This window comes from Giraffa tippelskirchi, chromosome 3 (genome assembly GCF_054371585.1).
Source record: "Giraffa tippelskirchi isolate mGirTip1 chromosome 3, T2T-mGirTip1v1.2.pri, whole genome shotgun sequence".
Taxonomy (NCBI): Eukaryota; Metazoa; Chordata; class Mammalia; order Artiodactyla; family Giraffidae; genus Giraffa; species Giraffa tippelskirchi.
In genome coordinates, this window is record NC_137277.1 from 175,853,784 (window position 1) to 175,865,860 (window position 12,077).

Sequence of the window (12,077 nt, forward strand, 5' to 3'; positions counted from 1 at the left end):
ATGTTCAGTTCAGTTCAGTTCAGTCACTCAGTCGTGTCCGACTCTTTGCGACCCCATGAATCGCAGCACGCCAGGCTTCCCTGTCCATCACCAACTCCCAGAGTCCACCCAAACCCACGTCCATCGAGTTGATGATGCCATCCAACCATCTCATCCTCTGTCATCCCCTTCTCCTCCTGCCCTCAATCTTTCCCAGCATCACGGTCTTTTCAAATGAGTCATCTCTTCGCATCAGGTGACGAAAGTATTTGAGCTTCAGCTTCAACATCAGTCCTTCCAATGAACACCCAGGACTGATCTCCTTTAGGATGGACTGGTTGGATCTCCTTGCAGTCCAAGGGACTCTCAAGAGTCTTCTCCAACACCACAGTTCAAAAGCATCAATTCTGCAGTGCTCAGCTTTCTTTATAGTCCAACTCTCACATCCATACATGACTACTGCAGAAATCATATCCTTGACTAGATGGACCTTTGTTGGCAAAGTAATGTCTCTGCTTTTTAATATGCTGTCTAGGTTGGTCATAACTTTCCTTCCAAGGAGTAAGCGTCTTTTAATTTCATTGCTACAATCACCATCTGAAGTTATTTTGGAGACCAGAAAAATGAAGTCAGCCACCGTTTCCACTGTTTGCCCGTCTGTCTGCCATGAAGTGATGGGACCGGATGCCATGATCTTAGTTTTCTGAACATTGAGCTTTAAGCCAACTTTTTCAGTCTCCTCTTTCACTTTCATCAAGAGGCTCTTTAGTTCTTCACTTTCTGCCATAAGGGTGGTGTCATCTGCATATCTGAGGTTATTGATATTTCTCCCAGCAATCTTGATTCCAGCTTGTGCTTCCTCCAGCCCAGCGTTTCTCATGATGTACTCTGCATATAAGTTAAATAAGCAGGGTGACAATATACAGCCTTGACATACTCCTTTTCCTATTTGGAACCAGTCTGTTGTTCCATGTCCAGTTGTAACTGTTGCCTCCTGACCTGCATACAGGTTTCTCAAGAGACAAGTCAGATGGTCTGGTATTCCCATCTCTTTCAGAATTTTCCACGGTTTATTGTGATCCACACAGTCAAAGGCTTTGGCATAGGCAATAAAGCAGAGGTAAATGTTTTTCTGGAACTCTCTTGTGTTTTTGATGATCTAGCGGATGTTAGCAATTTGATCTCTGGTTCCTCTGCCTTTTCTAAAACCAGCTTGAATATCTGGAAGTTCACGGTTCACATATTGCTGAAGCCTGGCTTGGAGAATTTTGAGCATTACTTTTACTAGCATGTGAGATGAGTGCAATTGTGCGGTAGTTTGAGCATTCTTTGGCATTGCCTTTCTTTGGGATTGGAATCAAAACTGACCTTTTCCAGTCCTGTGGCTACTGCTGAGTTTTCCAGATTTGCTGACATTGAGTGCAGCACTTTCACAGCATCATCTTTGAGGATTTGAAATAGCTCAACTGGAATTCCATCACCTCCACTAGCTTTGTTTGTAGTGATGCTTCCTAAGGCCCACTTGACTTCACATTCCAGGCAGTCTGGCTCTAGGTGAGTGATCACACCATCGTGATTATCTGGATCATGAAGATCTTTTTTGTACAGTTCTTCTGTGTATTCTTGCCACCTCTTCTTAATATCTTCTGTTAGGTCCATACCATTTCTGTCCTTTATTGAGCCCATCTTTGCATGAAATGTTCCCTTGGCATCTCTAATTTTCTTGAGGAGATCTCTAGTCTTTCCCATTCTATTGTTTTCCTCTATTTCTTTGCATTGATCACTGAGGAAGGCTTTCTTATCTCTCCTTGCTGTTCTTTGGAACTCTGCATTCAAATGTAGTGTAGATAAAATCATTATGTTAGGAAACTCAAATTCAGTATTTTCTGCTTTTGGCAGATTTTGGGAACTCCATAATCATTGCCTCTTGAACTAGCAGGCTTCTTTCTGAGTAGCTACCATTTGAAAAGTGCTTAGTGGGAAAAGAGAAGTGTAAGACATGGAAGAAACATAAAATGTTTCCCTTATTGTCACCCAGAAATCATAGGCACTTTAACAAGAACATATATTTTATAAATCCTATTTTCTAATTATAAAAATTAATATATGTTAATTTTAGGAAATACAGAAAATAATAAGCAAACAAAAATTACCCATAATCTCTCCCTAAATGTGGCACCATGTGTGTTCCATTTTGGTGTGTTCTGTTAATAAGAGTAATTATTACTCCTCATAAAGTTAATGTGTGTGCATAATGGAAATCTGTATTGTATGTGAATATAAATCCAAAACATACTCATGCAGCTGCAGTGAAGAGTAGTTTGTTTTAAGGTAGATCTATGCCCGATAGGAGCCCTGTAGGTGGATGGTACGCAGAATAGCCCTAATTCACAGTGCAGTGAAAGCCTGTGTTCACTCACACAGTTTCAGCCTGCTGACTAACAGTGGTGCAGTACAAAATCGCATTCAACATTCCCCCGAGTCTGAATCATCCACTGTGGACTGAGGATTGAAAACAGAACTGATGCTCTAATACAGAAAAGTCGTGACATCTGTGTTTCAACCATGGGATAGGTCTGCCGTCAAATTTGATCCAGATCCCCCTCTGTTTGCATGTTGTGAATCAGAATTTAGGTTTCATTACCACTTGAGCAATCTGTTTGTTCCCTGCTCTAAAATCACACAGCAAGTGAATAGAATTAGGCTGTAATTCTTTTTCTTGTTCCTTCAGGTGAATCAGTTCAGACAGCTGTATTCCAAAGTCATCAATGATAAACATGATGATGTCATGGCCAAGTTTGGCGCTATTTTGGCCCAGGGCATACTGGACGCAGGTAAATGTTTTTAAATCTTCCAGATTTATTTATCTCTTTAAACTAAATCTAATGAAATATGTGTTCTAACTATATGACAAAGTAGAAATGGAGTCTGAGACAAATTATTTCTGGAAAAAATTTGGAATCTGCAGTTCTTAGAAATAATTTAGTATAGTTAAAGCTGCAGACTGTCAGGGTTTGAATCCCAGTCCCTTTACAGTCCTAGCTATATTTCCCCTCTTTATGTCTGTTTTCTTGTCTTGTAGAGTCTACCTCATAGTGTTGGGAGGATTAAAAATACATGTAAAGCAATTAAAACCATTCCAGAACCTTAGTAAAGTGTTTGATGAGTGTTGGATGATTTTTTTCCTTTAATTTTCTTAGTATGTATCAGTTTTAAACAAGTTGACATTGGAAATTTTTTGAGGAAAATAAGTTTTAGACAAATTCTAGCAGCCAAATCATCCTAAAATAAGGTACGTGTACTATTTGCCTAGTATGCATAGCACATTGTACTGGCTCCTGAATTCACATGCATCATTACCACGCTATGATTTGTTTCAAAAGAAATGGGCTGACTTTTCAAGATAGAATGGTGTGTTTTAGGGCCTTGGACTTGGGGTTCATTTAGCAGCATACTCTTTAACTGTTTGTTATTCTTGGTGATATCTCACTCAGTACAGTAGAAGGGAGTGATCATAACTAATTATTAAAGTATGAGATTCTTTCTCTAACTGTACCCTAGTCATGTATATAATATATGAATTATAAAAGAACAAAAAAGAATATAATCTCTTTTATTAATCTTTGCTGATTTGGAAGGTAAGAAATAGTATCTCAAGGTTTTCATAGTAATTCTATTATTAGGTGAGCTCTCAAACATATTAGTTATCTTAATTTCTTCTAATAACTGTTAACCATATTTATTACCACTATTTTATTGCTCAACTAGAAATGTGTTTATATTTCTAGTGAATGAGATCAGGAAGAGAAGCTGAATATTTTGATATCTTAGTTTTTTTTTGGTTAAACCTCTTCATATTTTCCACTTGGAGTATTTTTTGGTCATATCAAGATTTTCAGTGTCCTTATTTTATGATTTTAGGTAATCTCCCTTATAGATAAGGCTTTTAAAAAAATCTGTCTCCTTTCTAAGTAGATTGTTTTACCTTTTTCTTGATTAAATTTATTAGATTTCTCTTTGTATTGTTTATATGCTACTGTTAGTCTTTCTGCCCCCTAGATTCTTTATTTTGGCTTGACTCTTTTATTTGCTTTTCTCTCTCTCTCTTTTTTTTTTTGTAATGTTAGTGCAGTTTTCTAAGTTTTTAAGGCAAATACTCTTCTCTTTTAATCCATTTGTCTAGTGGCATTTGTTTTGTTTTAATTTTCCAAGAAGTTGAGAGTTCTCTGCTTAAATTTTTAGTGTTTAAGGTACAGTTTATATTTTTCTCTTTTCAATTTAAAAATAGGTCATTGCAGCTGTATATAAATAAGGAAGATATTCTATGGATACTTCAGATGAAGTAAACCATTTCAGTTCTTGACAGTATTGATTCTCTTTCTCCTGCGGTTATAAACATTACAGACATTGACACGCCATAGTTTCTTCCTTCTCATTCTTTGCCACCTTTCAAGGTTTTTATGTTACACTTACATTATCATTGTTGTTGTTCAGTCGCTAAGTCATGTCCAACTCTTTATGACCCCATGAACTGCAGCACTACAAGTTTCCCTGTCCTTCACTGTCTCCCAGAGTTTGCTCAAACTCATGTCCATTGAGTCAGTTATGCCATCCAACCATCCATCCTCTGTCATCCCCTTCTCTTGCCCTCAGTCTTTCCCAACATCAGGATCTTTTCCAGTGAGTCAGTTCTTTGCATCAGGTGGCCAAAGTACTGGGGTTTCAGCTTTAGCATCAGTCATCAAGGTTGATTTCCTTTAGGATTGGCTGGTTTGATCACTTTGCTGTCTAAGGGACTCTCAAGAGTTTTTTCCAGCACCACAGTTCAAAAGCATCAATTCATCAGCATACAGCCTTCTTTGGGCTTCCCTGGTATCTCGGCTGTTAAAGAATCCACCTACAGTGCAGGAGCCCCCGGCATCAGGAAGATCCCCTGGAGAAGGGATAGGCTACCCATTCAGTATTCTTGGGCTTGCCTGGGGGCTCAGACAGTAAAGAATCTGCCTGCAATGCGGAAGACCTGGGTTCGAGCCTTGGATTGGGAAGATCCTCTGGAGAAAGGAACACCTACACACTCCAGTATTCTTGCCTAGAGGACTCCACGGACAGAGAAGCCTGGCGGGCTACAGTCCATTTGGTTGCAAAGAATTGGACACGACTGAGTGACTTTCACTTCACACTCTTCACAGCCTTCTTTATGGTCCAGCTCTCACATCCATACATGACTACTGAAAAAACTGTTGCTTTGACTATACGGACCTTTGATAACAAAGTGCTGTCCCTGCTTTTTAATGCACTGTCTAGGTTTGTCATAGCTATTCTTCCAAGGAGCAAGCGTCTCTTAATTTTGTCATTGCAGTCACCATCCGCATTGATTTTAGAGCCCCAAAAAATGAAATCTGACACTCTTTTGACATTTTCCACATCTATTTGCCATGAAGTGATAGGCTCTGATGCCATGATCTTAGTTTTTTTGAATATTGAGTTTTAAGCCAGCTTTTTCCTTCATCAAAAGGCTCTGTAGTTCTTCTTCACTTTCTGCCATGTGGCATCATCTGCATATCAGAGGCTGTTGATATTTCTCCCAGTAGTCTTGATTCCAGCTTATGATTCATTGTCATGGCTCATAACATACATTCTCTTGTGAAATTATAATTCTCAGTTTAGTCTTAGATTCATATTTAAAGGAATTCATTGCTTACCACCATTTCTTTTATGCTGCTTCTTTTTCCAGGATATCTATACTAAGACTTGACACTTAACTGACTGGATTTTGTCAGTCTCTAGTATACATTCAGGTTCACTCTGTGGATTTTCATAGATGCATAATGATATGTATCCACCTTTACAGTATTATACAGAATAGTTTTACTACCTCAAAAATCCTCTGTGCTGTACCTTTTCGTCCCTCCCTCCCTCCTATCTCCAGTCCCCTGGCAGCCACTGATCTTTTTTGCTATCTGTTAGCTTTAGTGTTTCCTTTTCCAGAATGTTATATAGTTGGAATCATACAGTATGTAGCCTTTTCAGATTGACTGTTTTTGGTAATTGGTTCTTAAATAGGATTTAGAAGTAACATTTTACCACTCCATAATCTTTTATTTTTTCTTTTAGCTGCTGCTTTTTGAATTTTATGATTTTAGACTTCAGCCCTTTACTCATTCATTCATTGGTTTTTACTAAATCAGAGTCATTTGTTAAGGAAATGGGGAGAGAATAATTCTTTATTTTAGCTTTATTCTGCTGTCTCTACTAGAAGTCCTCTGTGTGTTTTCCCCTCCTTCTTCTTTGAACCGCTCTCTCCTTCCACCACTTTTTTTGTGTCTATTTGATCTGTGATGAACCAATCAAGTTATGGTGCTTCTTTCCATTTCTCTTTTTAGTGTTATTAAAAGTTCTGTACTGCCATGTTCACTATTAGGAGCATAAAATTATTTCCTTACCCTTTTTCACTTTGTTTTAGAAAAAATTTTAGTACTATGATTTGTCTCAGAAGTTAGGGAGAAGGCAATGGCACCCCACTCCAGTACTCTTGCCTGGAAAATCCCATGGACAGAAGAGCCTGGTAGGCTGCAGTCCGTGGGGTCGCGAAGAGTCAGACACGACTGAGCGACTTCACTTTCACTTTTCACTTTCATGCATTGGAGAAGGAAATGGCAACCCACTCCAGTGTTCTTGGCTGGAGAATCCCAGGGACAGGGGAGCCTGGCGGGCTTCCATCTATGGGGTCGCACAGAGTCGGACACGACTGAAGCGACGCAGCAGCAGCAGTAATGGTAGTAGAGAAAATCTGGAGAGTGAGACTTCAAAGAAATGAGTGAAGTTGAAGTTTATGAGAACTCACTCAATGATTTAGTCTCTTCATGGAGAAAAGCTGAAGATAATAAAGTTTATAGTTGAAGTTTATGAAACTTTGCAAATACTATCAATAAAATAAACTTGCCCTTGTTTTATATTAATCTCACACTGTTAAAACAAAAGGCAGGTTTAGTTTCTAAGTCTGAAGAAGATAGATTTCATTGAAATAAAAGGAAATTCGGCTTCAAAACTTAGGTCAATCAAATATCGCATTCTCTAGGAAGCCTTTCCTTCCCTTCTACCCTCTTCAGCCTCTGCCATGGGTTAGGTGGGCCTAGCTTTATGTCTGTCATAATACTTTTATGCCTTATTTTAATTATGAAATTATCCATCTTCACTAGATTGGAGCTGCTTGAAATCTTTTTCAACATTTTGTTCAGAATTCTCAATCTGTAGTAAGCATTCTGTGAATGTGGGGTCAGAATGGGGAGGAATATAAGCCAACAGTAAAAGTAGAACTCATTCCTGTTGGAAAAATACATTTAAAGTATACCTGATTTTTTCTAGGTAAAATCATAAATGAAATATCTATAGAGGAGTACTGAAAAAATCTAGGTTATTTGGTTGAACAGTAGAACCCTGATTCTTACAAAAAATTAAAATGCTTTTTGGCTTAGTAAAGTTTGTACTCACTTCCTGATTCCAAGCAAAACGTGAAGGCATCTGTGAGATACTGAGATGAAGTGGAATCAAGCAATGGAGGTCCACAATTGGAATTCAGATTAGGATGTTGACTAGGCACAAACAAGCCCTGTTTTCATAGGCTATATTATATGAAGTACAAAATTCGCATCCCAGAGTTCTAGGGTCCAACACTAACACTGTTACTATAGACCAGAGGCAGCAACACAGTAGCCCGTGGGCCATATCTGCCTTAAACACATGTTTTTGCCTGCCTAGCAAAATCTGCAAATGTTTGTCAGTGATCCAGATTCAAGTGTACTTTTAAAAACAAAATTACATGATGACCATGGACCTACACCCCAAGTAACATGTTCTCTTTAAATATGATATGAACTTTTCAGTTTGCTTCAGTCGTACTGCTTTCTCATTTGTTTAGGACATTCATGTTTGCAACCTCCAGAGCATCCTAGAATCTCAGCCTTATGAGGGCCTGTAAAGATGTAGCTAACTGACACTTAGACCTTAGTTCTTTTTAACTAGCTTTCAAACTGTATTTCTCTGTACTCCCTCAGGGGATAGTCTAGGAGACATGGCAACTGGTAGATTAATAGGTCAGGTTCAAGCCCAAAATCTCTTCTGATTTAATAGAATTAGCTCTGATTTGTTTTATATATTATGCTTCCTCCAAAAATTTTTTCAATCAAATCAAGGATTATATATTAAAATTTTTCTTTTGTTCATGGTAGTGCTCTAGTACAGATGGTCAAGTTCAAACTCTCATTTTGCCAATGGGGCAAAAAAAACTTTTCAAGGTAAAATGATTTATATAAGATCACAGGCCTAGTTAATCTTGGTGCTACCTGCATTCAGACAATACTAAAGCAGAAAGACAAAAATAAGAAAATAGTATCTACCTCTTGTCTTATGCTATTGTTTGCAAATATGATATGTGCTAAAATTTTACTTTTTGTTTGTGCATTAAAAGCCAGTGTACAGTATAGATTAATATTTAATTTAGCATACAAGTTCTGATGTCCTTCAGGCTTAGTTTTTTAAAAATGCCTAGCGTATGTGTGTGTGTGTATGTGTATGTGTGTGTATATATATATATATAAAGAAGTTTTCGATTACCCTGAGTCCAGCATTTCCTTTTGGAGACTCTTCATAGATCACTGGCTAATTCCAGTGACTTCATATTAGATTTTATGAACTATACTCTCAAACTGATCACCAAATTCTTCTCTAGTGCAGGACTTAGAAATTTCAGTTTGCTCTGCTAGGTTCATGTTCGTGATTTCTCTCCTTTTTGCAGGTGGACATAATGTCACGATCTCCTTGCAGTCCAGAACTGGGCACACCCATATGCCTTCTGTGGTTGGCGTCCTTGTCTTTACCCAGTTCTGGTTCTGGTTTCCTCTTTCACACTTCCTGTCATTGGCTTATACTCCTACCTGTGTCATTGGCCTGAACAAAGACTTAAAGGTATGTTTGCAAGAGCTGTTTTATAGTATATCTTTACTATATCCTGTAAGAGGATTTTCATGAAAATTTTAAAGATTAGTTGGCATCTTATTAATAAAATATTTTCCCCTCAGACTGAGTCACCTTACTGAGAGGAGTATGTTGGTGGAAGTTTTGAAAATTAAGTCTCTTTACTAACAGTGTAACCTTGGGTAAATCAGTTAAGAAATGGTGAGAGGGGGCAAAATATAAAAACATGGAAAGGCTTTATAATCATTGATGAATTTTATTTAATATTGAAGGTCTGTGAGAGCTGTTGTAGGATTTCATGCAGATAAATGACATGGTGAGATTTGCAGTTTAGGAACATCATTCTGGTATCAGTGGAAATTTGTTACAATGCTGTTGCAACAGTCTGGGCAAAGGAGACCTAAACTAAATCTTACTAAGAAAGAAAAGTTAGAGACAGGGATATGTTCCACTGTTATGTGATGCTGGAGTATTTGCTGGAGGAAAGGATTGTTACTAAAGGGAAAACAAGATAGGTGGATGTCCCTTTGGTAGTGACAAAATGGGACCAGGGAGGTGAGGAGCCAAGGGCAGTGACAGAATGAAACTGGTCACATAAGTCAAAGACTTAAGGTGATGCATTCCCTGTCATCACACTATTTTGCGGGGGGGATGGGAGGGTCATGGTTTCACTTGTGTCTTTCTCAGTCCTTTGGCTTAGTCATTCACTTTCTTGGTCTTCCATCCTCTCAGAGGCTTTCTGACCTTTAAATAACTCTTACATTTGGTCATCACTGTTGTTAAAACATTCTTTAAGTTTTCAGGGTGGAAAAATTTTAGGTAAAAAAATGACGAGTAAAGATGGAGTGTTTCACTGGATTGATTTTTTTTTTTTCAGTATAGCTGTATAGCCAATTAATTGTCCTGTAAGTGTTTCAGTATTAACTACTCATATATATGTATATTGAGCAGTTTGCTCTCTTAGAGCAAGAGTCTTTTGGTTTCCCAATCTCTAACATTGTGGTTAAACATGCAGTGTAATCTTTAGGGACTTCTTCCTCTGGCACACAGTTTTGTGATCTCTGTGTCCATTCCTTATAATGAAAGTGAGATGGAAAAGACAACGTTGCTTGTCCTAGTAAGTGTGATGCTTATTACCATTCCCTATCAATGCAAATTGGGTAAATAGAGAAAAATTTAGACTAGAGAACTTTAAACCTGGTCACCAAATAATGCAAAGCCAACTTTTCCATTAGGCTCATGCTAGACTCTATAGTGTAAGGAAGGGACATGGAAGTTAGGTGTGCAGATTAAATAATCAGATGACACTACAAAAAAGGTAACAGTTGATCTGATGCTCACACCATGATTGGGACTTAACCCTCTGAAGCAGAGTGCATGGTAAAATGAAAAATGAAAGGGATGCCTGTTCAATGGCACAGAGCTTTAAGAAAGTAAAGGGAACCACAGTAGTTCTGTAAAGCACCTCAAAACTAACTCAGTGAAAGAAGACAGATGCCTTTAAGGGAAGTGTGGTAACATGATTGAATAACTGTATGATTTAATGTGAATTGAAACTTCTGGCGTCCCTTTGCATCTGTATGCTTATTTAGAGTATAGAATCCTTAAACCTTGATTTTGATTATTTTAATAAAGGGGAGGAATTCTCTTATTTCTTCAGATGCCAAAAGTTCAATATAAATCAAACTGTAAACCATCAACATTTGCGTATCCTGCCCCTCTGGAAGTACCAAAAGAAAAAGAAAAGGAAAAGGTAGGTTCTTTGTTACTTTGAGCACCATTTGTACCTATATAGGAGCTGCTTAGTGTTTTACTTGGGTTTGTTTTAAATACTGTTATGTTTTAAAGTAGGTATTTTTAAAGTAATACTTCTTACAGTCAAACCCAGCATTACACAAGAGTATGGAGTAAAAGCCCTTTTCTCTCCTGGTCATCCAGGTCCCATGTTTCAGGAGTCACAATTTGTGAATCCTCCAAATGTTTTTTCTGCACACGTCAATACTTTTTATACAAGTTCTGTTTTCTACATACTGTTCTGCGTCTTACTGTTTTCATTTTAATGGTTCTTTTAATGTGTATTGATCTCATTTTTTCCAAAGCTGCAGAGCAATCCCTTTGTGTGTATGTTGTTTTACCAGTTCCTTGTCTGATAGACATTTAAGGTTATTTCTGATTTGTCACTGTTACAGATGAGACTGGGATAGAGTTTTTATACATGTGTATTTGTGCACTTGTACAAGTGTATCCGTAAGTTAGGATCTTAGATGTGGAATTGCTTGATCAAAAGTAATGCATATTGTTAATTTTTATAAGTATTAACTTTCAAAATGGATATAACCGACTTATACTCTCCCAATGCGGAGAAGGCAATGGCACCCCACTCCAGTACTCTTGCCTGGAAAATCCCATGGATGGAGGAGCCTGGTAGGCTGCAGTCCATGGGGTCACCAAGAGTCGGACATGGCTGAGCGACTTCACTTTCACTTTTCCCTTTCATGCACTGGAGAAGGAAATGGCAACCCACTCCAGTGTTCTTGCCTGGAGAATCCCAGGGACGGCGGAGCCTGCTGGGCTGCCATCTATGGGGTCTCACAGAGTCGGACACGACTGAGGTGACTTAGCAATGAGTATAAAGATATTCATTGACATGTGTTAAGTTAAACTATGGTAAAATTGAGAACTGTGCTTGTCCCTGTAGTTTTCTCAGTTAAATTATCCTTTATGACACTTCAGGTTTAGAAAAATGACTTTTTCTCTTAAGAGAATATTCCGTATTAGCCAGTTGGTTGTTTGCTATAAATGTTATGGTTAAGTAGGGATAATTATGTAATTGATGAAATTTCCAAATAGTAGGTGATAGTGTCCTTTGATAATAGCATCTTGTTCATCAGCTATGTATCTTATTCATCAGCTGTGTTTCAGGGTGCCCCCCCCACCTTTGAGTCTAAATCAGAGGCAGCTTTACACAATTACTACGTAGCCTTTCAAGGTCCCTGTTTCACCTCTTTTTTAAATGAGACCCATCAAGGATGATAATTCCAGGTTAACCACTTACCCACTGTGGGTTACCATTGTAGGGCATCTAGTCCAGTGAGAGAGCTTTACAGCCAAGTTTGGAGAAAATT

General features: G+C 38.1%; 1 protein-coding gene across 2 annotated transcripts in view; it reads left to right on the forward strand.

The window, feature by feature from the left end:
* PSMD1 (proteasome 26S subunit, non-ATPase 1) overlaps window positions 1–12,077 on the forward strand; it is an 85,408-nt gene that overhangs the window by 65,015 nt on the left and 8,316 nt on the right. Inside the window, exons 19-21 of one of the 2 annotated variants that reach the window (XR_014080882.1) lie at window positions 2,711–2,813; window positions 8,774–8,943; window positions 10,613–11,345. Coding sequence is in view for 1 of the 2 variants with exons in the window: in XM_081585620.1 (XP_081441746.1) it covers window positions 2,711–2,813; window positions 8,774–8,943; window positions 10,613–10,705 (366 nt within the window). In the remaining variant the exon portion in view is untranslated. The remainder of the gene's footprint in view (window positions 1–2,710; window positions 2,814–8,773; window positions 8,944–10,612; window positions 11,346–12,077) is intronic. The other variant, XM_081585620.1, reaches the window with a different exon arrangement.